The following is a 27,029-nucleotide window of genomic DNA, read 5'->3' on the forward strand; positions in this document are numbered from 1 at the left end:
CTATTTTTCAAGACCAGACCTATTTAAACTTTCATGCGCTTGTTTATTTCCCATGTCTACATTCAGTGGAGCATAAAAGGCAACCACGAGTGTAAGAAATTCCACTTTCAAATGCATGTCAATAATATTAATGACTGTTTAAACTTTTAATTAATACAACTGTTGAGGCCAAATATAAAAAAAATAAATATTAAGAATAAGAATTCCTTTATTCGGGTGTGACAGTGGCAAACACACAGTTACGTACAATTATTAAAAATGAGAAAAAAAGAGGAAAAAGAGCAAACCAGTCTAGTCTAAAGGTAGCTGGAGAATGGAGGCTGAAATAAAAGATTTCTTTCACAATGAGACTTTTGTGAAAGATGAAAGCGTGTGCAGGCTTCTTTCCCCCACGTGTTTTTGTTCCGGACAGAACGTTATCCAGACATCCAATCCTAACGTTCATATGTTATGATCCCCCAGGATAAGATGTTAACAATAGACCGGCTTGTTGAATTATGAAGTGGAAAGAAAATGTCACAGCTCAGCACGACTGTGCCAGCTCAGCTGTGCATTTACAGTAACCTTGTTTTTTAAAAACAAGCAACTTCATTCAAAGTGGATAATTCACTTGGTCTGTGGGGGTCTGTCTATAGAGGTCTCAGAATTAAGGAGCAGAGGTATGTAGGGCTTTAGATTTTCAAACACTTGAAAGAGGCCGGGACACAAGCTGAAGGGGGTTAGGTTATTGCCGAACGTTTCCTGCAGTGAGTGCATGTTTTCATTCCCACTTCATCATTTTTAGATCATATACTCCTCTGCTTGTTTTAGTATTGCTCTCTGCTCCTAAAGAACGGCAAGAAAAAATATAAAATGCACAATATAAACAATGAAAATCTAATCAGTACTGGTTGTTTAAAATCCACATGCGTGTCCTTCATCTGTCCTTAGTTGTCTCCGTGTTGCCGCATTGGATAAATATATTGTCAAACAAAATTGCATTTATCTTTTCTGGAGGATTTTGGTGAAGTGACATCCTTCTTCACATGTGGGAAGTCAAACAGCGCTTTGCAGGAGAGCACAACCTGTCTTATCTGTTGATGCCAAAGAAGTAGGGGGAATTTGCCTAGGAAATAATCAGTATTATTCCTCAGTTAGTAATGTCTGTCCACCAGCCCCTATCCAGGGTATCTATGGTAACCAGCTACAGTGGGTTTTAGCTCAGATATAACTTTTCCACTAGCATCGCCACTTTCTCTTCTGGACGGATTATTGGTAGCTGCCAGTACCGTCAGGGACAAGCCAAAACAAAAACACGGGAGTGTTTGTTTCAAAAACCAAGAATCTTTATTGTCATTATGTAACAACATTAACATTTTTTTGGTGAGACACCAGCTCAGAGTTCACACAGATTCACCTTAAGATTTAATGTTGCTGGTAATTTTTTAGTTTTGATTCAAATTATCTTTAAAGAAAAAAGAAAACTTGAAGAGGTTAGTTTGGGAAAGTTATAGACAGTTAACAGAAAAAATATCTCAAAACGTCACTGACCCTAATCAGCTCAGGGTTTATTCTTTTTATGGCGTCTTGTTGTTTTTACATTGTTCATTGGCTCAAACATCAGGTTTAGTTTTATCTTACTATCTAATAATAAAGACCAAAAACACATTGTGTCCTGTACTGTTTTGATCAGCTATCTTGACCTCAGGCGGATAAAAGTTCAGGTTTTGTCATTATTGTTTAAATGTAACGAACAGCTTTGGAAATGAAATAAGACGGATTTTAAAAAATGAAGTTGCTATTCCTCCACTGATCATCAGAAGGGTTAGGGATATATGTACCATACCCATCTAGTGACTGTTTCAGAGTAAGATTGCACTAAAGGACACATTCTTTAAAAGTAATCTGAGAAGAACAATATAGATCTCCCAACAACCCAATGGTGTTATTTGCTATAAAGAAACGGTATTTTTGGATAAGCATAGTTGTGATTTCTTCCCATCTCAGTTGATACTTTAAGGTTTGTGAGAGATAATAGACTGCAGCCAAGCAAACTGGCTGCTGCAAGTAAAAAGCTTTCCATTTGACCCTTCTTTAAGCCTCAGATATGTTTCTGAATACAAAAGATTTTTCAACAAGCGGTCTACAGGCATCTGTGCTGTTAGGCAGTGGTCTTAGAGATATTAATAGCAACAAAGTCCGTAAGTGTCCCATTTGGTGTTGGATTGAATATATTCTGTTTTTCTGACACTGAATAAATCTTTCAAAGACTACTTTAAGAGCTGGAAGTAATATTGGAAACGTATGGTCGAGAAATATTCACATTAAATGTTTCTGTGCCTTTCCAGCAAGATACCGGTCCTACTTATTATTTGTTATAGATGACAGGAGTAGAACATTTTCAGAAGGGTGAGTTTTGCCTTTGAGTGTGCATTGATCTTTTTTTAATGAGCAGTATCCAGCATGGGAAGGTTTGATTAAAAAATATTTCAGATCTGTGTAAAGAAAGAGACAAATCAACTTTCAACACACTCAAGTAGAAAGTAGGACTGAAACCCAGTATGATCCATTAATGGCTTTTTGGAGTTCTTCTCCACGGGGTCTGAATAGTCCACTTAACTCAAACACAGAAAATCAGTCATGTTGTATCTGCAGAACCAGATTGTTTTATTTTTTTATATTGTAAGACAGGACAGAATTACAATTCAAACAAAAGACTCAAATGTTACATACTTTAGATGCATTTACGAATTTCAAACTAATCAGAATGAAGCCCTGTTCATCTGCAAAAACAGAAAAATTTGTTCTTTTTTACTAGAGGTGGCAAGAACAAGAACAGAATTATTTCTGGCTGGGGATTCTGGGTAGTCCTCAAAGGTCCCTCCCTCTGCATACTTTGTCAGATGTAATATTCACACCCTCTTTAAATTTCTTCCTTCTTTGCATTTAAAGATACCGCACCAAAATTAGTTAATCTCAGACGCACCTCAAAACGACTTGAAGCCAATAATAAATGGTCAGAAAAGCTACAAAAAGAGCGTAAAAGGTGTTTGGCTGCGGCATTGCCAAAAACAGATGGTCTTATTGATTGCTGAAACATTTTTTTTTTTACAAATGTGATGCTCGTTTTTTAGTCTTTTACTGTATTTTGAGAGAGCCTTTTTTTCATTTAGTAGAAACAAAGTTCTTACTTGAATCAAAATATGTTGAAATCTAAATCTGCCAGGAGTATGAATAATTTTGACATTAACTGTATGTACAGGTTATGAATATACTGTTTATTTTTTTACTTTATTATTTAAATGCGCAGTATTTTTTGCTAATTTACAATAATACAAAAATTGCGCTTGAGCGTTCAAGTGTGAGCCACCAGAACTGACATAGACGCCTGGATAGGTGTGGAAATGTTTCCAGAAAAACTGAGCTAAAGTCCGGTTGACTCTGACTTAAGCCTGTTCGCTGATGTTGATAAATATTTGAGCTGCCTTGGAGAGATTCAACACACCTAAGGTTAGATTAATTATTTGTAACTTCATAAATTTGCTGCAATGTTGTTTTTTATTTCATGCACACATCTTAATTGGTGTTGTTCTGTCACACACCTCATTTATTACTTATTTACTGTTTACTGTAGTTCACCTCTTGTGGATCCTCTGAGCTCTCTTTGCTTGACAACCTGAAAAACATGCCGATGGTGTGCAATTAAAATTATATTTTTATATTTTTTAGACTTCAACAGGACATTTGCTGTTGTGTTTTTAAATAGCACGCAGATTTGTCTATGTTTTAGATTTACAACAACGCTTTAATAGGTGCTGTTTTGTAAATAGTGTAGAGCTTAATGACTAAGCCAAAAGAACCCGGTCCGTTTAACAGCTTAGACCATCAATATCGCACATTCACTCCAAACCAAACACTCTGCAAAAAGTAAAACTGTTGTCAGATTGGATAAATAATGGGTATTATTTGGAAGCAAGAATACACAACAGAGTTGTTAGATGCTACCCATTGATGTCCCGTGTGAGGGTTCAGTCACTGCTCTTTTCTGTGATCCATTACTGCAAAATACCCAGAGGTACAAAAAACAAGAACAAAGACATGGAACCTCAAAAGCTGAATATCAGGTGAAAGGATGATACGGGGAGAGAAAGGAGCAATGAAGGTGGGAATAATGACAAAAAGAAAGGAATTCACCCATTTTTCATTGTAAAACCTTATAATTATGTGTTTTTTTGTGTGTAGATTTACATTACTATTTACCTGATTAAACATGATTCTTGGTTTCTGCGTGATGTTTCAAGCCTGTCTTCATGATAAAAACTAAAATAAATATGAGAAAGTAGTGGATTTTGACTAGTCTAATAGTCAAGACGTAATAATAAACTTTTGCTTGTTGTTTAAAGCAAAAAGACATTTTCTGAATCCAGACACTGCTCAGTGCTCTAACCTTGGCGTTTGTGCCTTTAAGCTTCCACACTTCCCTTACCGCGGGTTTGCTACATCAGACAAAAATGGGACCTGACCTTCAAAACTGCACACGTGCAGGATCTTTCTGCATGAATCAATTATTAATCACAAAAGTCATTTAAAACAAATGACCCATCATGAAGACTGTTTTTTTTTTTTCTTCATAATGTCGCTGAGCAGAGCTCACTATTCTCTGCTGAGCCGTGTACATCTGTGCCAGAGGCGGTTTATCTCAATGAGACTGGACTCGGTCCTGGTGGTGACATCTTAAAACACTCAAAGGGGCAGATGACAAGAGTGATGATAAATGGCTTCGGTGTATCAGTCCGTCTGCTTGTCGCTACTCATCCTGATATACAGTCATTGCACTACATCACCCTTTTACTGCTTATCTGTGAAAGATGTTTTTTGACCTGGATGTCATCGCTCATATATCGCTCTTTGATATATTAGGTGCACTGCCCTCAGATCCAGCCATGTTTTTAATTTAGTTTGCAAAAACTATCTGGGCAGGGTTTCGCTGTGTTCTTTATCACCTACTGAGGTCTATTGTCAACTGCCCCAAAGCAAAACGTAGGAGGATGCTTTTTATGCCCAATGTTTTTGACATACTGACCCTTGTTCTGTGGAGGTGATTTTTCAAGAACTGATCAGGGGAATGACAACAGAGTAGACTACAGTACTTCATACTGTATCCTTCAAGGTTCACAGTCTGTCATACTCTGCATGAATGTGACTACTGCATTTGAACGTTTCCTTTTCCAAGGTGAAATGATCATAAACCTTACATTGATTTATGGAAAGCATAAATTAAAACTTTAGCAATTTATCAGCTGATTAAAAGCTTAACACCATTGCCAAGAGAAATATACACCACAGAACTAAAGGTGTCGACAGAAGGACTCGGGTCTGAGTCACCACTCCTTTCTTTTGAATTATTTCATAAATTGGTCCAGACATACTTTGTACAGGTGTTTATACTGGTGGGAAAGTTGCTCCATATGGTGAAGGCAGCTTCATGAAGGGCGTTCGGGTTCTAGAACTGGCAGGTATCTCTGTAGACCTCCTGGGCTATCTATCCTCAAATGTTTTCAGTGGGATGTAGATCAGGGGATATGCAGAGGGATGGTGTTTCCCTTGAAGTCCTTTGTCAGATAGGCTTTAGGACCTGTCCTATTCAATTCAATTAAGTTTTATTTATATAGCGCCAATTCATAACACATATCATCTCAAGGCACAGGTCAATTCTATCAAATCATAAAGAGACAGATTGCTCAAAAAGTTTTTTTGTCTAAGGAAATCCAGCGGATTGCATCAAGTCTTTATACAAGCAGCATTCAACACTCTCTGTGTTATTCTCCAGTCTCTTGTTTACAAGCCACACATGCATGTACGTCCATGTGAACAGCTGCAACTCAGGGCTTAGCTCCTCCCTGCCCATAACACGTCAGAGCAGCATGGCGCAGGACCAGAATGGAGCATGCACTGCGGGTCGAAATGTTGTCTTGCTAATAGCATTATAGAGTTAGGAGTTACGTACTGCTTCACTTGACATCTTCCTCTGAGGTGATGTTGTGTATTTTTCATTTACAAAGGGGGTACAGAGAGAGAGGCTATGTAAACAATAGACTGGAAATGGTGTGTGACGTCATACAGTATTCCATCTAAAAAGATACATTTAGTTCTTCACATCACTAGTTTTTGTTCTTTCCATCTGAATAATGAAATTTCTTTTATTGTTTCTTTAATATGAACCTGCTTTGTAATTTTCAGAACCAGTTTTAATTTACGTTCAGGATCAATGTCTTGTACGACCCCCCCTACGGACAGACATTCTTCAGATTAACTTCAGCTAGAGGGTTGAAACTTGAACACTATTGGATTTTCGATCAGGACGATCATCACAATCAAACTAGCAAAAAAAAAAACATCAAAACTATTTATACAAGATTGGAATCTCTGGTAAAACGTGTGGCCCCATGTTCAGCCAGGATTATACCAGAAGGTTATTGATGGCCCAAAAAAAAAAACAACATGTTTGCAACTTGCTGAAGGACAAATGTTTTAGGACGTATGTAGGATTAGAGAAAATTCACAATATATTCAAACTTCTGCCACCAATGTTTGTTTCTAAAAATCACAGTTGTACATTATTTTATTAGTCCAAACCATAAAAAGAGACATTGAAATATTCTAAAAACCCTGCTAATATGAGGTGATGCCCTTATTTAACTTCTGGCCAGGAGAAAGTTTGCATACTTTGTTGACTTATTAAACTGCGCTTTAAAGTGAAATTTGGTGATACCTGTAGCTTAGAAGGTATTTCTGCATTATGCTTCATTAGGATTTCACTCAGAGAAACATTTTACTTTATTAGGCTGTATATTCTTTTGGACACTTAAACGATCCTCTTATAAAACTGGAAATTGTTGGTTCTAGCCGTTTTTTCAGTATGTAGCCGAGGTAAAATTTGGGATTTCTTCTGTTAAAAGCTTCACAAAATAAATGCTGTTTTACCAATCTTCTGCAAATGTTTTATTTCTGATCGTTCTCCATCCTTACCAAAAAGAGTAAAATCAAAATGATATAAAAAGGATATGATAAATTAACATTATCAAACAAGCATTTATCACTCAGTATAACACCACTTCTACGTTTCCTTAATAGTTTGATTAAAGTCACCATTTTATGTGTGTTTACATCCACACTATGTGGTATTTTGCATCCAATTATTATTTTGCATTCTGTACTTGAGTAACAGATCTAAACAATTTTTTCAAGGCTAAAATTTTGGACAAAAGCATTTTTTTTCCCCTGTTCTCTTTGTTATTTGGAGTCTTTATTGTTTTATTAGCACGTCGATGTTTAGCCTGCCGGTTCTGTCTCAGCCTGCAGAGATAACACCTTCTCTCCTCGTCTCCATGGCAACAGCAGTAATAATACAATGCAGAGACATCAAAGAGAATAAAGAAACAGAACCAGCCATGCTCAGTTATAGTAGTAGACTGGTTCGTCTACCTCCCAGCGATGACAGGCCAAAGGAGCACATTTTTAATGGGAAAGAAAGCAAAAATTACTTTCACATAAAATAACACTCTTCAGCACTTGTAGGACTGACCGTCTCGACGTCTCGGTGTCAGAACTAACCTTCTAACCATCTCTGAATTGCTACAAGTCTGAAAATAACAATATGTCGATCACTTGCACAAAAAGCAAGGCCATGTTTCACTGTAGACTGCACGTCTGGGCTGTTCGTGTGTATCTTCGTGGTGAAAGTCATAAATCATTTATCAGATTTCTAATAAAATCTGTCAAAACAGAAATCATTCCACTGCAATAATAAAACTTTAACAAACCCAGGCTGTGTGGCTCCCTCTGCATCTATGGGCAACATATACTGCTAAACCCCCTCCTGCGCCCTGTCCTCTTTGCTCACGCTCTCCTCATCACCACCTGTCAGGTCTAAGCCATATTGCTACTATAGGAGTCTTCCTCACTGTCTTCATCGCTGTGAGCAATTTCACGATTGTGTTTGCGTCCTGGTGCAACGTCATCAGCCTTCCGCAAACCTTTTGTTTGTGTTAGGCTGTGTCTCTTTGTTTAATTAATTATTTATCTATTTCATTGAACAAAACCACTGCTCTCTAACCGTTCACCACGGGTTAGAATCCCATTCTGCAGCCCATAATGCTCTACATGCGGTATGCTGGTGTATAATGCTTGGATTTGGGCTTAACGTTGAGAAATAACCTGCAAAAGCAAAAAAAAATGTATGGGTTAAAGTTAACATTAATTTATATTTAATAAACAGTTAATGCTAAACTAAATGTGCACTCAAAGCTTTTTGTTTATGATTTCAAATTGTACCTTCTTATATGAAAGGTAGTGCTGTTCCTCACTTTTTTGTCTGACGCAGCATCTTTTTTCCCCCCTATATATGATGGACCACAAAGCACCTTAACTCATTGTTAAATATCTTAGAAACTTTTTTTTCCTTCAAAAAATAAATAAAAAATCTTAAACAGAAGCAATTCTGCGATTTAAGGAGAACTCCTGGCTGAAAATGCCATTTTATTTCTGCCTATTCTGATATTTAAAACAAGCACACTCTGTAAACCGGTTAACTGAATGTCCTTCTCGCCTCTTCTCGAAGGTTGCGTGGTGACGGTGACGGGCCGGCTCACGTTTGTCAGCAACAGGTCCATGGAAATAGAAGTGCTGGTGGATGCCGATCCGCTGGTGGAAAAGGAGAAAGGGAAATATCGTGCTGTCTCAGCGTTCTTCACCTTCATCTCGCTTGACAAGGAGAATAAGCCACTAAATGTCCCGCCTCTAAAGGTTGGTAGCAACAAGTCTTTTTCTGCACTAAAAACCCAAGAGTCACAGTCTTGTGTTTCAAAATAAAAGATGAATGGGGTTTTGTTTGATATGTTTTATGTAATCTACCTTTATATACAAAGGATTTCGTTATGAAAAAGGTAAGCTGACTGTTAATTTTCATCATATTTTCCAGTAAGGAATCAATATTTAAATATTTGATTTCTGCCTTGTTTATTTTGGATCAGTCTGATTGTGACAAAGTTACTGAAGAATGTAGAACAGACAACACGTCCAGTCTGACCTTTTACTTTTCACTTCCTTCCAGTACTTTGCTTTTGCTGACCCTCACAGTTAAGGCCCATACACTTGTTATCTTTTCCGGAGCTGCAAGAGAAAATTGATTATTTTCTTACTGCTCTGATTTGGGAGTTCTCGTTGCTTTTTTCTTGAAACACCTTATGGACAGAACTTTTTTTCTGGTGTGCTTTCAGGTAGCCAAAGTGTAAATTGTCAGAAATGTTAAGTGTGTATGTTTAAATCTCTGAAGTATGCTGTAGTGGTAGGGCCATTTGAGAACTACCCAGAACCTCTACCCTCCGGTTTCTTTTGAAGTAAATCTTGTGTTACTTTTTTCTTGTTTTTACCACCTGGAGTAAAAGGGAAGAGTGGACAAGAGAAACAGAAAAAAGACTCTTTCAGTCGTGTTGGAACAAGCCTGATCAACTTGCCAAATTTACTTTGCTTAGTTTTTCTAACAAAATTGTTAGTTTTTTCTCACTTTTTGACGTCTTCAGCATAACTTTAGTCCAAACATCAGCTTTTAGACACCTGAAAAAGGCTGAAACTGACCAGTTACTCTTTAAACATGTCTGATCCGTTTTCAACCTCATTTACGGATCTATCAGGAGAAAGAAAAATATGTTTGAAGAGAAACTGATATTTTTTTCAGTTATCAAAAAGCCTATGCTCAAACTATAATTCTCTGGGTTTATGATTAATTAATAGCAGTTTCTCTTTGTATCAAATTTGGCTTTGGGGTTGTCCAAAGTAGCAAACCATTCCCTGACCTGGGCCAGATAGGTTAGCCAAAACTCCCATCAGGCACAGAACAACCTTCAGGCAGTAGAGCAGCTGCCATGCGGGCATTCCTCCGTCAGGGAGGACAGGGCGTTGAGACCCAGTCTGGGTCACTTAGAGGTGAAACAAGATGGTCCAGACCTCAAACTAAGGCCCTCTGATTATTTTGATTAGGCAGTACTGAGAACCCAAATTTCCGCCCACTTTTAAACTTCAAACGGAGGTCATGAAAACCTCTAATTAAAGTTATGCCTTTAATCATCTTAGCTAGTAATCTGGAGGTTTGTTCCTAGCTATGAAAATTTCCCTTTAAGTAGTGTTACTTTTTCTTTGTTTATTTAATCACCAGGAAAAAAGACCTTGGTGTGATTATCAATCAGTACAATCTTTGATTAGGTGTAAACTTTTGATTAATGTACAAATCCTTTATGCAAAATCGTACTCTCTGATTTGGAAGATTTATCTTTCAGATTGATTTTCCAGTAGATATGAGACTGATCAATGTCTAGGAGGCTGATTAATGTTCAGTGAGACTTTGTAAATTCCTGGTACATTGATATAGTTTAACATACCCTATAGATCTGCTGCAGTAAAGGAAACATAGTTTCTTTAGAAGGTTTTTACTCCTAAAAACATTCCCTAATGTCAGCGTCTGACTGACTCAGCACTTTCGGGTTGTAAAAAGAGGTTTACACACGGACAGAAAAGCGATGAGGTGTGTTTGCTCTGGCTCTACGCTGCACGGGGATCCTAACCCTGTTTATCATGCAAACATTATGCGGGCGAGCCATCTGCCTAACCTGGTGTATTTGAATTATTTCCTGGCGCCGCTCACCCGCCCCGGCCGTCTCTGTGATGATCCTTTGAAATCTCGTCCAACTCTTCAGAGAGATGTGAATTGATCTCGTCAGTGAGAGAGATTTAAACAAGAGGGGAGGGCTTTAAGATCCCGTTCCAAAAAACAAAACAAAAAAACAAAGAATACAACGGATTGCAGTTCATTTTTAATGTAATGTTTATTTCGCGGTGAAAACGAAGCTTATTATTCCTCATTATCTAAATCAATAATTAATGTTTTTTTTTATGCTTTGTTGCAAATTTTCCCCGTTTGGTTCAGTTTGTTTTTGGATTGCCAGATGCTAATGGACTAGTTGATTCATTTGTGACGATGCTGTGTTGCTGCTCCCTTTGCTTTGTGAGCCAAGACAAGCTTACAACAGCAGCGTGAGCTAAGTGAGCAGCTTCAGAGAATTGCGAAGGTCCAACAGCAGGTCACCATTTTCTCAAGCGAACGCTTGAGCCAAATTTACAGAGTTAGCACCTGAGCTCATCATTAAACTTTAAGTATGTGTCGCTCACTGCCGAAGCCAAAGAGACACATTAATAAAAGAAGCCAGAGCAGCAGAAATTATACCGGGCTAAAATTGAAGACTGAAGCAGATTTATACCTAAGAATCCGTTCTGTCTTCCTAAACTAAAATAAAGAACAAAAATGGTTTTCAAAAAGCCACTCTAAAATCTTAAAAGAACATCGAGGTTTGAAGTTGCCTCTGGCTGAGTTTAAATGAGAGTGCAATCAAAGATTTCCTAGGAGAAAGGCAAACCTAGCAGTGTTAGTGTCTGGGACGTATTTTAAAGGTTTGTCAAGTTTGCCTTTTCATGCCAGCAGATGCAGCATTGACTCTGACAATAAACATCCTGATGCTTAAAAATCATATATAATCCTAGTAGATCTTTTTTTTTCCATTTCTGTCTCAGCTTGTAGCTCCTGAAAGTTAAATTAATTTCTAAACTATAATGTCTCTGGGAAAAAAAAGTAATAAAATTTTGAAAAACAAAGCTGAACTGTCAGCGTTTGAGATTTCAGCTGAAAGAGAGTTGATGTTACCTGTAGAACAACGACCATAGACATCAATTATAACACTATGTCCATCCAAAAAGGAAGGTTTAGCAAAGTGTACATCCCAAGTATAATCTAATAAAGTCACAATTGACTCTGTGCACAAGCTATCTGTCATAACGATGCCATGAATTCGTTGTACCGTCATCCTTCAGCCTTAGGTTGTTTCTTCGCCTGAACCCCGATTTCCAATTTTATAATCCCAGGACAAAGTGGTTTTGAGCAGAGAGATTGTTTCTGGTAAGGAGAAATCTGCCATATTCATTTTCTTTCATGAATTTCATTAACTTTGCTAGCTTAGCAGGATCTTTGGTTAGAGTGGGAGCGCTAACTACGTTCAGCATATCTATTTTAAAAGGGCGACTATTTTTCCACAAAACAAAGTTTTCTCTGAAAGTTACTTTCTGCTGTTACATAAGCTATATAATTATCCATATATAGTGAAGCTTTTTTTTTACATGAATTCAAAGGTTGTTTTTGTTTTGATAAAATTACTTATCAGCTTTAAAAAACAACCTAGACAGGCCAACGGTGATCGATTAATATTTTTTTAGGATTTTCATACTTTACAGCTATAGACCATGATATTTGCCCTTTACAAAATATGACGTGCTTGTCTCCACAACATCCGTCCCTGATGATGCATCAGCCAGATAGGAATGATCATCACACGTGTCTCCTGCAGGTTGGCCTTTTCAAAAGCTCCTATCGTTCTTCCTATTTCCATTTCACAAAACCGGCCCTTTGGTTCGGCCATTGTCTGCCTCCACCTCTGTGCATTCATTACCAGGTTTTCCATCTCAAACGGGGCAGCTTGCTGCATGGATTTTAATACTTGGGGATTTCAGTGATGATTGGAGTCGTTGTAAATGCCCTGCTCGGTTCGGTTGAATGAAAAAAGGGCCACTCACAGAAAAAACTCGACTTTGTTTTAAAAAAGTATTAAAAAAATGATGTAACATTGCAGCTCAAGAAGAGGAGGAATATAGAGACGGCCGTACTCTGAGTATAAGGAAGAAGCTTTAGCATGTGCAGATCTGTGCGTGTGAGCCTTTGCTTCGTGTGAACAGATCACTGAGCACAAACGAGCGAGAGACGAACGCCGAAGCTCCCTCTGTGCTATTTCCAGCTCGCTGTTAAATGTGGGCTTAAACATGGGATGAGGTTGACTCAAAATGAGGGAGCACGCATTTAGCTTCAATCAGCAGGGGAAAAAACTATGCACATGTCTGGATGGTCGGTTTATAGAGGAGAGGCGTCACATGACCTGTCAAACAAATTAATATCCCCGCTTCCTTTAAGAGTGATGAGAGGGCCACAAGGGATAAAAATGCAGTAAAGACATTGATTTGCCTGAAACCGTGGATGACAGCAAGCAGGGCGAATAATGACAAACATCCCTGCTGTTTCCTCTGATTTCATTTCACCTAGTATCGCTACTGCTATAATGTGAAAATTATCATCCTAAAACATTTATTGGTTTGAATTCTGAAGAAGATAAATTGCAAATACTAAAAAAAAAAAAAAAAAAAAAATGAGGGTATTTTTCGCTTTGTTTATAGCAGTGTAGACTTTTTCTGAACCATTTAGCATGCCATTAAACACAAAGGCTTTTCCTGTTTTTGTGCAAAAGAGAGAAAAAAAAAGCCTTACAGGACAAGAACTTCCTCCTCACTTAAAGCTTGACTGTATGGCTGGTTGAACTAAGTGTTTTATAGCCAGCAGCTGGTCAGCACGGGAACTGGCCACTTCTTATATGGTGCACACTAACCTTAGATTTTTTTTTTTTTTTGTAACCACTAAAAATAGACGAAATGCTTCCATTGACTTGACCCGCTGGTGATGGAGCCAAGTGATGCAAGTGCGCTGATTTGCAACAAATACCAAAGAAAGAGTTTTTGTCAAAATGCAACATAATGTATTATTTATTATAACGTTACAATGAATATATGTTTCCCTTTTCCTAACTTTTATACCACTCTTAGCTGCAGCACCTACAGTATATCTTAGTTTGCTGCATAGTCCACCCAGCTCCACGTCCCAATTAGAAGTGGTTAATGTCACACGGCTCTCTGAAGACGACAGAGGTTGAGCTGCCAACCCTGCGATTAGGGGTAAATGGACTACTGCCTGCAACCGTACAGCTACTAGTATGATTTTAGCCTGTCATTTGTTACTGGGATGTTGAAGTATTACAGTGTTTACAAGACCGGAACCTGTTATCCAGCTCTATGGTTTCTGATAGTTTTGTGATCATACTGAAAAACTTTCATGTTTAAAGTTAGCTTTTTATGCCAATCACTTTTTGGTTCATTGCATTTGCACTAATGATTAATGGTGCAATACATTTTTTTTCCACTGCTATACAACTGCAGTGATTGGTTTAAATCCATTTGCTTAGAATTCTGGTTGGCCGGTTTATTGTTAAGCCAGTTAATTTAGCTGGTTTAAACAACCTTCCTTACTGGACTCAACTTTCACGTGGATTCCTCTTTGTTTCCCCTTGCACTTTAAACCTAAGATATTGACCCTACATAATAAAATCTCCCGTATGGATTTAGTTTCCCGGTAATATGACACCTGATAGCCCCACGGTTTTCTTCTAGTGTTAATAGGGATTGATTATTGACCTCTAAACTCATGTCTGGCTATTTAAGGAGTCTGGCTTGAGTTTCCTAGCATAACTGTTATAGTCACATTTTAAAGGTCATAAACAGAGGGCAGTGGTTCCTAACCCTCGTCCTCCAGAACCCCCGTCCTGCGTGTTTTAGGCGTCTCCTTGCTGCCACACACTTGACTTAAACGAATGGATGATTAAGAGGAGTCTGTAGCACTTGATGGCATGCAGAGGAGGTCATGCAGTCATCAGAATCAGGAGAGCTGAAACAGAGACGCGTCTAAAACATGCTGGAAAGCGGTACTTGAGGACCAGGTACCGCTTTCCAGCATGGGAAAGCGGTACCTGGGTACCAACACAGGTGGTACCCAGGTACCGCTTAAAGAGGCCAACACAGGTGGGATCACCTGTGTAGGCCCCTTTCGATGCGGAGAAGCATGGGATCTACTTGCTCCCCCCAGATTGCACCCTGTCTCACCCTGTCTCTAAGGCTGAGCCAGGCCACCCTTCAGAGGAAGCTCATTTTGGCCGCCAGTATCTGGGATGTTGTTCTTTCGGTTATCAATCATACCGCAGGACCACAAGTGATGCCCGGAACGTAGACAGCCCGGTACATCTAGAGCTTTCTGTCTGTCTGTCCATCTCTCGTTCCATCCTACCATCTCTTGTGAACAAGAAACCAAGATGCTTAAACTTCCCCCTGGAGGCAGAGACTGACCCCTGACACTCTTGTCCGGTCGCGGACCTTTAAATCAGACTAAGAGGAGCTGACTCTCATCAACTCTCTTTCAGTGCATTAAAGCTCCTATAAGAAAGGTGAGAAGATTGTAAAAGGTGCTCCCAGAAAGCGGCAGGTTGACTGCAGTGAATCAATTTTATCAACCAGTTGGAAACTAAAGACCTGATAATTTCTTTCCCAATTAGTGAAAATACCATACATAAGCAATGCTAAGTCACTCCGACAACAACTCACTTCGGTGTTGAAGTTGTTACTGAGCCAGAGGGAGCCATTTAAAAGGGAAAGTGCATATTTTACTTGTCCAACCAGGCTGCCACTGCAGACAGTTAGACATCAGCAGATAACAGGAAGATGAATAATTTAAAGTGAAGTTTGTCCGTTTTTAATTTTTGATGACTTAGTTACTATCTGTGGTGAAACATGCCAGATTAAGAGATGTTTTTGAAAAATCTCAATATGAAGGTAAGATTTTACTTACTCTACAGAAAGTATACACGTGGACAGATATCTACAATTAGTCATGCTAGCTGTGCTAAATGTGCTAGCCAGGCTGTTTGGGTTCATTGTGCTAAAAGCTGTTACACGATGTTAAAGGCCGTTTGACATCTGTAACAGCAACTGCTCTCTCACACACATGGTGTGATATTGCCTCTGGTCCCAAGATAAATGTTAATGACCAATTAAGGAAATACTTTTTCAGGCTCCCTTATAGTTGGAATAAATAAATTGGAACGTATAATGTAACACATAATAGTAATTCATCGAATATCAAGTTATCTTCTATTTATCTAAAAATTGTCTTGTAGAAAACATAAAATTGTGATACGGCGCTTTACATTTTGAGGTGTGCAGAGAAAAAATACCCATGAAAGTTAATGACTTATACGTGTTATAAAGCAGTAATGCTGTAATTCTTTATACTTGGGTTTTACTGCAAGGATTTTACTGTGTTGATATGTAACGATACAGAGAGACGGCTCTATAACTTTGACCTGTTTGACGAATAGTTTTACTTCGCCATAAACATTTTATTACTTAGACAGTTGAGTTTTTTTTAGGGTTAAGAAAATAAAATAAAAAACATTGTTGTTTTATTTCCGGTTCTTAAAGAGAAACTGGAATCGGCTAAGATCGGGGTAGGCAAGCAAAAAACATAAAAATGATTATTGGAAAGGTCAAGTTGCTTACTCAGGTTATCGCCTTTTTGCTTCTGCCATAAACTAGAGCTTAAGTGGAACTGGGTTTGAAAAGTGGTGAGAAGTGGCCTGCCACCACCATAATTATTTAGCTATACAATTATCTGAACTCCCCTTTTAACTCTGAAGCGTTTCCATTGTTTGTGACTCTGTTGTGCGAAGCTGTGGAGCACTTTGCATAACATTTCCCTTTTATTCTTTTTTTTTTTTTTTTTAGATTTGCAGGACAAAGACAACACAGACAACATGTAGTTGTTGGTTTTCGAAGGTCAGGATTTTTGTATCAGCAGTAAATTTTTCTGTTGCACTGCAAGCAAAAAAATTATTTAAAAAGGAACGAAACCAAAATATTTGTGTGAATGTATTTATCTCAAAAGATGTTTTTTTTTGCCTAAAATGATCATGCGAGGGGACTTTTTCTCCCCTCAATGCCTCAAGGCATCCTCCTCTGTTACTGCATGCGTACATTTCCCAGTTGTTTGTCACTGCTTTTATTGTAGTCTTGTATCTTTTAAAGAACTCTTTGCAGCATCATCTTTATGAAAGCCTCAGTTTTTGCTCTTTCTTTAGATCATGCAATACTCTCCCCTCAGCAAGCTCACATTAAAAACTGAAATGAGCTAAACCCTGAGTTGAACCAATTGGAAATACCTTAATTTCCTGCAGTGTCCAATGAAAGAATCAAATAACGTGGAGAGGTCACTTATTAAGAACCTCGGTGTATTATCTGACTTTAATTATGCATGCCTTGCACAGAAAAATATTTCCCATTCAAGACTTTGATCAGCTTCATTATATCTTTATTAGCCTAAGCATTAGATTTTCTTTTTTCCCACTGAATTCCCTTCGCCATAACTATAACAGACCCTGGAAGCTCAAAGCAATTGTCAGATCATCCCTAATAAAAATTTTATGGCACCGTGGCGATTTTTGAACCAGTTGTTCTATAAATAGCCTGATCGAAAGGCCTGCCTCGGCTATTTTTAACTGCAGGTGCTTTTCCCCCCTCATTCTCAAATCCATGGTGTCTCTCCAGTGAGCTTGCCGCGTTTACTATCTTTAGATTTTCCTTTTATAGCTCAACAGGGGGGTGAGGGACTGTGCGAGAGTAGGTATGTGGGGGGTTGTGATAATGTGCGTGCACTGCTGGTAACGCTGAAGTGGGGCATGAGGACAGCGTGAGCAGGGAGGACTTCAGGGGACTGCCTTCGCAGCAGTACCCTTGAAAAGTACTGAAATTATATATATTTTTATATATGTGTGTGTGTGTGTGTTTGGCCAGTTTTGAAATAAATAAAAATACCCGCAAGCATCTTTGACCTGTATTTTTTTTATGAATTTAAAATGTCCTCGTAAACCGAAAGCGTTAGTACTTCCTCTGCAAGTGGTAAGAGGCTGGCTGCTGATGTCTAATGAATAAGGTAAGTTCATTCATGCCCATTGAACTAGCAGCAGGTTTAGTTCTTTTTTATTTCCTTTATCCCTTTTATTTTCTCTTCGTCTGTCCTTCCTGCAGCTTTCAGTATTCTTGCCTCTATTCATGTTTCCCACCCCCTCTCTTTCTCCTTCCATCCTCACTTTCCTCTTTTTTTTCATCCTCTTCACCCTTCCTTCCCATCTTCCTCTTTCTTCGTTGGCAGAGACTCAACTAGCCTCCTCTGACACAAAAACAACCCCAGTTCTCATGGCAACCTCATGTTGTCCAAACGAGACGACTCACATTTACTTTTAGATGCCTCCAATCAAAAAGAGCTACTAATGGGTTAACGGGTGCACTCACACCAGAGACTCTAGCAATCCAAAGAAGGACACAGAGACCACAGTGCTGTTTGTTCTGACTGAAGCAATGCCTATGAATCTGGAGAGGCCTATTAATTATGAATGTAAGGTCTTCAGCATACCTTATTCATGAATATGCAAAGATGCTTACATATTCATGTATGTGCTAACGACACTAAATTGAATCCATTTCAGAAAAGGCAGGGTGTAACAGACTTGGCCACTATTTATATAGGCAATAGTGTGCCACATCTTTAAGTAGGATACTTTTTTTGCAATACAAGGGGGATTATAAGAACCCCTTTCTGCATGGGGGAGGACATGCAAACTCCATGCAGAGAAACCCCAGGCAGGGAGTCGAACCCAAGACTTTCTTTCTGGGATTGGACCGAACTCGAGCAAACAGGCAGAACCCAGGAGTGTACTCCAGAGATGGTGCCACAAACCAGGCAAGGGGGCAGACCTGCATGCTAGGCTAAAAGCCTGAACTAGCTGATGACTGCTACCCAGCCTCCTGCAAGCAAACCAGCTCTCTCTTGAGAATAAACCGGACAAACTAAGAGCCGAGAAAGATGAGCTCATATTCATGCTTATACGGTTATATTTTCACAGAGACATTGCTCTCAGATAAGGTGCGATACAGGTACAAACACACTCCGTACACCAAGCAGACAGGACCAAAGGGAGGGGTGCGTGTGTTCATCAACTAGTCACAGTGCGGGGACACACAAACTGTTTTTTAAGCACTTTTCCCCAGATATCGGGTTTTTAACGTTGAAATGATGGTTATATCTAATGTCTGGTTATATTCCTGAAAGGAAACTCTTATTTTGAAATACCTGGGAATACTAACCAGAGGTGTTGTGTATATTGGTGTAGTAGTTGGAGAGCAGGGCACTTGCTTACCGGAGAGGCTGCAAGGTTCAACTCCCACAGACTGCCACTCTGGGTCCCTGAGCAAGACCCTTAGCCCCAGAATGCTTCCCGGGCGCCGCACAGTGGCAGCCCACTGCTCCCCTAGGGGATGGGTTAAAAGCAGAGGACAACTTTCATTGAAATGTACTGTATGTTGCAATGATAATACAGATTATTATTATTATTTATTAATAAAAAAAACTTTACAGCCTCAGAGTATGTGCAAACAGAGTATTTGGCTGAAATAATAAAAGAAGAGTATTAGTTCCTGTACAAGAGTGTGGACCTGCAGTTATTCAAACACAGGGAAAACACACTACCGTCCTCTGCCGAGGGATTTTAATGCTGAGTTTTATCTGCTGTTTGCCCCCAGTCAGAGCTCCCCAACAGCCCTCGACAAATTGTAGGGCTGCATCAGCATGCTAGAGACAGCTCATGCCGTTGCTGTGTTTATAGTCACTGCTGACTTTAATCAGCAGTAGTATTTTGCCTAAATACTATCAATACACTGACATTCCTTTCCGTGATAGCTGGATCATGCTTACAGTAACATATGAGTTGCGTGCAGAGCGGTGTACAGTCCCTTCTATGGAAACTTTGACCATATTTCTCTATTTCTGCATACATTTCCTACATTACTAAATAAGTCAAATGCTGGACCCCAGAGACAGAGAGCATCCTACAGGACAGTTTTGCTCACAGTTAAATTTGGACATCTTTTTTGAAACCATTCCAGAGGGTATATGTTACAAATAATGATTCAGTCAATGAGTGAATGAAGTAATGAAGCTATTGATGGATAATGAATGAAATGTAAACTTTCAAAGCAGTGTGCTGGAATGGTTTTGAAAGTATAACTTAAACCATAGCATACCTGAGACTGGTAACTTTGCCTGTTGACTTTACATCGTCCCTGTAAACTCTTGCATTAAATCTACTATCTGCACTCTTAAACAGTCCATTCATTGTTGCAATACATCCTGCTGCCACACATACTTGCACTATTCATATTGTCTTTCACATAATGTTTCTGTACATATAAAAGGTATTTTTTTTTTTTGGTTGCTGCTACATCCCTGACAAATGTCACAATATTTTTTTATTAGTTTCTGTTTCTTTTATGTACTATCTGGACCATCATATGGTCCATTCATTGGTGCAACAAATCCTGCTACTACATACACTTGCACTAGTCATATGGTCTTAGACATGACTTTCCTGTACATATAAAAAGAAATGCTGAAGGATGTCACATGCTAGTTGAGCTCATGCTATGAGGCAACGTTGTGACATTGATCTTTCAGAGCAACTTCATGGGCAACACAAACAAATAACGGCAAACAGTTTCTTTCTCCAGTCTGTCTTAGTCCTCCCGCCTCCCTCTTTTTCACCTCAGCCTGAAAAGTGAAACCTGTCACTACCACTACTTAGATAGGTGCTGTATTCCTTATCTGTTTTTTTTAATTACTTTACACAATTTGAGTTCATGCTGTCTTGTGAAGTGATAAACACTCATCTGCAGGCACTGATTGCAAGAATGCACTAGAGGTTTAGTTCGTTAAACAAGGAACGAATGGGCAACATGTCTGATGGTGTGCATTTGTTTAGCATGCTGAACCGCGTTGAAACTTGGTCTTCATCTTTTTTTTTGAAACTCAACAAACTGGAATAATCCGTTACTTTCAGCTGAATGGTGGAAGCATAACTGGCTGAGCAATATGTTGACGATTATATAACGGGCGTACAGCAAACAAACCAAAACTACAGCTGTCTTCTCCTCAACCTGTTCTCTGATAATATATTCCCGCTGGTCTTTGTTTTTGGAGCTCGCATTTTCATCGCGTTTCAGTCATGATCCCAAGTGACTTGTACCTGCTAGGTGTTGTGCCACAGTGTTGTTTTTTTTACCACCCTACTGTCGTTTATATGAAGATACAGTCTCCCGGGTATGAAATTCATTCCTCAGAGTAGTTAGAGCTACAGGACTCGTCAACGTTAATCAAAGAAGCAGCCAAGAGGGTCAGGCTAACACTGGAGCAGCTGCAGAAATCCACTGCTCAGGTGTGAAAATCTGTCAACAGGGCAATGATTAGTAGCTCACGCCACATATCTGATCGTTGTGGAAGAGTTGCATGAAGGACACCATTGTCAAAAGAAAACTTTTAACAAAGAAAACTTAAAGAAGTTCTGTTTCCGATGTGTCACAAGTCATGTGGGGGAACAGGCAATACGTGGAAGAAGCTGCACAAAAATGTAATTATTTGTCCTACGTGCAAAGCACAATGTGTGGAAGGCAACTAACATGTCACATCACCTTGAACACACCATTGCCAAAGAGAAATGTGATGAGAAATGCTTGCCTTTAGCCGAGACAGAGAAGCTGGTTAGTTAAACATGGGGGAATCCGAGAAGAAAACCTGCGCTTATAGTCAACACACAGCAGCAGCTACAGACACCTTTCAAAACAAAACGTGTCCCTAGGGCTGGACGATAATTCAATAACGATATATATCGATCGATAGACGTATGGTTCAATATAAAAAACAGGGGTCAATAAAAAGTTAAATAAAAGAACAGTGCATTTTAGCCTATCATGTAGGTTAATACTACAGTCATTGTATCCTCCCAACCAATCACAAACCCAGGAAAGCTCCATCAGCCTTCAGATAGGTCAGAGAGCACGTGTTCTTTTTTCTTTTTTAACACTTACAGTTTTTGTAAAAAGATGGTTGAATAAAGGGTTGTGCTTGAATCCATTTATTTAAAAATAGGTCATTAAGCAACAGCATAAATGGCCAGAGCTGCATTTAAAATGTATATTTAAAATTTTTAGATAATTATCGATATCGATCAATATGATTTCTATTTTATCAATATGCTTTTTTTCTATATTGTCCAGCCCTACGTGCCCCTGTTGTTTTCTATCAGTCAGCCAAGCAATTCTTTTCTACTCAGGAGCATCAAAGCATCTGATCAAACTATCCAAGGCCAGAATCCACTTATCTGTTCTGTCTCTGTACAGTTCAGAGGTTCACATATACTCTATGGTAAAGGCCAAAATTGAAGCACGTGAATCGACCACATGTTCCACTCCCAGGGTGCGATCCCCTCTAAACATACCCGACAGAGCTACAGTGAAAATATTGTGAGTATTTCCGTGGTACAGAGTGGCCCTGTTCACTGGCTCAGATTTGAATGTTATTCAGAGTTTGCAGCAACTTATCAAAATTGCTGTTTGCAGATGCTCTCCATCAAATAGCTTGATCTATTTTCCGAAGGAGGATTTAAAGAGGGAGAATTTCCTCCTTTAGACGTCCAAAGTTACTTTAGGTACTACAAAAGAGATGTGCCTGTAGAGCTAAAAGAGGGTTAAAAAAATAAATAATATTAGTGATTCAAGGGGTTACGCCTCATGTATTAGATTGTCTTGGGTGTGAAATGTTTAAAACCATGGTCTGTTTTCTTTGCAGGAAGATATTGTGGCACTTAAACTAAACAGTCATTCTTAATTTACGTTTAGAATAATGTTAACATATTAAAAGATGGAGATACGTCTAGCTTATCTGAGTTAATCCCCGTCTTCCCGCAGTATTGCCATCTGTTTAATACGTCACTGCTGCCTAGAAACTTACTGAAATGCCTTCAAGTGCGTCCGAAGTGTTGATGTTCTGCAAATGTCCTCTGGAAACTTTCTGTGTGTAACGCAGGAAGACCGCTTCGTTCGCCGACATGATGAATGGTGATTACAAAGCGCAGGGACGGTAAATTAGATCAGAGCTTCATGCCCTTGCCTAATGTTACAGCAGAGGAAGCATTCCAGTGCAGAGTTATGAAGGTTACGAATGCATCTCAAAACAAATCTTTTTCTCTTTTTTTTTTTTTTACTTTTGCTTTTCTCCTCAGATTGAAGGAGAGGAGGAGCAGAGACGTTTCGAAGAGGGCAAGGCACGTTACCTCCAGAGCAAGGCGAAGAGACTTGCAGAAAAGGAGCGCCAGCAGTGACCCTGTGGCTCCACCGACTCAAACAGCTGAAACCGTTTTATTTATCCCGCACAGTATATACGCAGCACCAAGGCGTTTATGCCTCTCTCTTATTGTAGCCTGTCAAACCGCATTCTGTGACCCTGTTTTTCCAGCAGCGCTACTCACCAAAGTATTCTTGTAAACATCTGTGCAATATCGATGTAAAAGTAATGGCACTTTTTTTTTTTTGAGTTAAGGGAGAGTTTTATTACCGTACTGTATGTAAAAGTATTCCTTATCACCGTTGGTGTTAACTAATAGTGACATTGTAGAAATACTGTGTTGCTTTGCAGGAATATCTCTAACTATACTGATTTGCCTTTGATGTCAGCGCAGAGTGATACTGAGAGTGCAAGGGAAATGATGAATAAGTGAGTGAATAATAATAAATTAAAGAGCCATGCGCGAGTCGGAGGCTCTTTCACCGTGTCCTTGCTTGTTTGATGAGAATTATGTCATTGTCTTAGGCATGTCTTGGCAGAGAGGGCACATCCAGACATCTTTTCAGCACTGTGTCTTTTTCAGAGAATTCACTGGAGCTCAGGGGTTTTGACTCACCCAGTATCTCTCCCTACCTCCTCCTTCCTCCTCTGTCTCCTCCTCGGCATATGTCTGTCACACTCTGACTTCAGCCCCTGTCATGTGCGCGTCCGTCTCCATCTCCTCACAACGTCGCCTTCTTGCTCATTTACTCAATTTATCCGTATGGCTCTTCTTCTGTCCCATCATCTGCCCGCCTCGCTCTCAGTTTGCGCAGATGAGATATGAAGATTGTATTCTGCCTGATGGGAAAAAAAAAAAATATTCCTATTAAATCACTGAGTGCAGAAGGTAAGATCAGGACATTAATTATTCAAGAGAAGAGTCCATGTCCATGTGACAGTGTCAGAGCTGAATTATCCTTCCAGTGAAAGGACAGTATACAGTCTCAGTCAAATGCAAGTATACCTCTTTCTATTCTAAGGCCTTTGTCTCAGAACACAACCAATGATCAAGTAGTTGCCAGGTCCTACAATCACTTATATCAGATCTGGATTGTATAAAAAAACACATTCAACATAGTCATTATTTATTAAAGAAGCCAAAATGAAAAAGCTATGTGTGCAAAACTGAGTACATTCAAATTTTAATAGGTTGTAGAACCACCTTTAGCCATAAACTCTTTGTGTGTCTCCAAATGAACATCAGTATTTTGCAAAAATAAAATGTTTGCACTGCCTGTCCACATGCAAACATATTTTAGGAAGAAAAACTCCGTCTGTGCTGTACATGTGAATTTGATATCAGGGGATTATTAGAAATGAAGACATACAGGTCCGTTGTGCACCTCTGTGCTGAAAACCACAACAGCAGCGTAGTCCTTTTTTTTAATACGTTATTCCAGTTTGTGCTGCCGCAGTTTCATTAAACATCAAGTGAAGTTTAAAAAGTACCCAGAGTGAGCAAAGACCTTAGTTTCTCACATTGTGACAGAGGATTTTTTTTTGGTCCACTCTTCTTTCAATCCTTGCATGAAATCAACATGGTTTGAGGGCATTTGTCCAGACTTTGTCTTTTGTCCACCATCTAGTTTGGGCCAAGCATCGGCTGTTGGACAGATGGCCTCACTTGTGACTCTGAAGAGTGTTAGGTATATGCGGAGGAGTTCATTATCAATTTAATGACACATGGGTCCCAGGCAACAAGCCCAAACCATCACCCCTCCACCACCATGCCTGACAGTTCACACGGATGGGCTGGGTTTGATTTTTAGCAAAAGACGGTGCTGTTCATCATAGGCAAACATTTCTCTGTTGGTGTCCTCTGTCTATAGACCATTGCTACGCAAGTGTCAGTCCTGAGGTCCTAAAGGTGTCTTTGAATTGTGCTAGTGTTAGCCACAGTGTACGGTATTTTATTTATTTTTTGTGTGCTTTTTTTTGTTGCAGTGCTTACATTTCGTTTGTGTCTTGTCCGTCACTCTGCTGCCAATTATTGTTTCTACCGGAAACCCAAAATGCTGCCAAACACACGATTTAGGATTACTTGGAGCCTGTTACAACTTTTCTGACCGCAACTAGCAGGATAACCATCACCTCAACAAGAAATGTGATGTTCCCACATCGTGAGATCTCATGACGAGATCTTGGTATTTCAGAGGAAAACCCTTCAAAGCTGTGCTGCAATATTCTTTGTGGAAGAGGACAGCCTTCTCTCAGCAACCCTTTCAAACAAGCTATACCTGTTCAGATGTTTACTAATCGTGAACTGTAATATTTGACATGCTAGCCGAGGCCTGTAAAGTCTGAGATTACTTTTGTTTTTTTTTGGGTTTTGCAGTCTCTGAGCTTTGCACTTTGGGGAGATTTAAAGGGGCGTCCAGACTGACAAGTGTCTGCAACATTTACCCCTTGTGAATAATGTTTGTCACCGTATAATAATGGACTCAAGATTGAGTTGCTTCTTTAAAGTCACCGCTGATGTCTTTCCATATAGCTTGCCATGGTGTTAACATACACCTATGTTATTCCTGACCAAATAACTGGACAAACTTCTGCTTTAATAGAAGGGGTGACACTTGCTGGTGTTCAGTTAAATGAGCGTATTTAACCAGCAGCACATGGTTACGTCCCTTATTAAATCCTATGGAAGTAGCTTGGATATACTTAGCTTTTCCACACATAGCTTTTCCCTTTTGGTTAATTTTTTTTTCCAAAATTGGAAACCAACATATATTGCAACACAGGTTTAATCATGGCCAACGCCTTTTTCATTTGGGCTTCTCAATCCCCTTCCTCGTGTGTGGACACAGACTGGCTTGTCATTGGATCTTGAAGGTTATTGTTTTTCCTTCTGTCCCTGCAGCCCGATCAGTATATGTGCTTTTCATTTCCCCTTACCAAAATAAAGTTAGGGCCAAGCTGCACCGGGGGGAGACATCTATTTTTAACTCCAGTGAGTCGCAGGCGTCTTGTGGGAGAAGTGCACAGCAAGGGAAGACACAATGTAGAGATGACAGGATGCTTTTCATATGGCAAGACAAGACCTCCAAGAAATGTGACCTAATTGGAAAGCATTCGCATTATGCACAACATACTGTGTGCACGGGCAAGCGTGCCTGAAAAACCATTCTCATCATTTCCAATGTCCAATACTGTTATCAGCCATTTCACTTGGTGTCAGCTTAGAAACTATACCGTAACCATGGTTACTTATGTGCAAGAATAGACTTAAAATGGAAGAAATTACCTTATCATGAAGCAATCTCTTTGGCTTCCTCTACATGGAGCAGAACAACTGCTGGTGCATATCATAGATTGCATCATTAGAGGATAACAAAAAGAATTTATGCCCTTTCATGTACGATCTTCAGTTTATACTTTTGCACTCTAAAGACAGTGACCCCATGAAAGCATCCATGTTAAAGTGCTTTTCCCACCAGAGAATGAGAGTGAATGTATGAATGAGGGCAAAACGCTGATCTCACTTTTCCGCTCATGCCTCTGCATCCAAATCAGGAGATAGCTGCACATTCGCCACTGTATCCTGTACCCCAGGGAGACTGTCATGGCTGCTTTTATAAACGACTCTCCTCTCCTGCACAGCAAGGAAAACCATTAGGGAACTCGGAGGAAACAACAGACAGCCAAGCGAGGTGTTCGGAAACCACGTGCATTTTATGCAGCCGTGAAATGCAGGACTTTGCATTTTTTTTTTCTTCACCCACCCCGGTTATGCTTGCATACAGAGATTGCTTCGTCAGTCGTTTCCTGGCTGCGGGGACTACTGCTTTCACACATACGAGACAAAACACATCGACCTGAGCTGTGTGTGGGTATGCTTGAATCCAAAAAGTTTGTCAATACTTTGTGTGAGGGAAAGATTCCCTTACATATACTGGTCGGTGCTGTAGATGCTTAAACACAACAGCTGCACACAATATAATTTTTAGATTAATGTAAATAAATCAACATTGCCTTTTTAGGGAAGAGTTGTTGCCTTTTATCCAGCCTTGAACACAGAGCAGAAAAATGAGCC

The 27,029-nt window shown here is 39.4% G+C and overlaps 1 protein-coding gene across 2 annotated transcripts in view; it reads left to right on the plus strand.

Annotated features, from left to right (window-relative positions):
- The window catches only part of LOC105936424 (cytosolic acyl coenzyme A thioester hydrolase), a gene marked incomplete at its 5' end in the record, with an annotated part of 47,842 nt that extends 24,399 nt beyond the window's left edge, over positions 1-23,443 (plus strand). For both annotated transcript variants that reach the window (XM_036130139.1, XM_036130140.1), the window contains 2 exon segments: positions 8,600-8,784; positions 22,893-23,443. In XM_036130139.1, coding sequence (XP_035986032.1) covers positions 8,600-8,784; positions 22,893-22,991 — 284 coding nt within the window.
- Positions 23,444-27,029: the final 3,586 nt, after the last annotated feature.

This window comes from Fundulus heteroclitus, unplaced genomic scaffold (assembly GCF_011125445.2).
Source record: "Fundulus heteroclitus isolate FHET01 unplaced genomic scaffold, MU-UCD_Fhet_4.1 scaffold_280, whole genome shotgun sequence".
Taxonomy (NCBI): Eukaryota; Metazoa; Chordata; class Actinopteri; order Cyprinodontiformes; family Fundulidae; genus Fundulus; species Fundulus heteroclitus.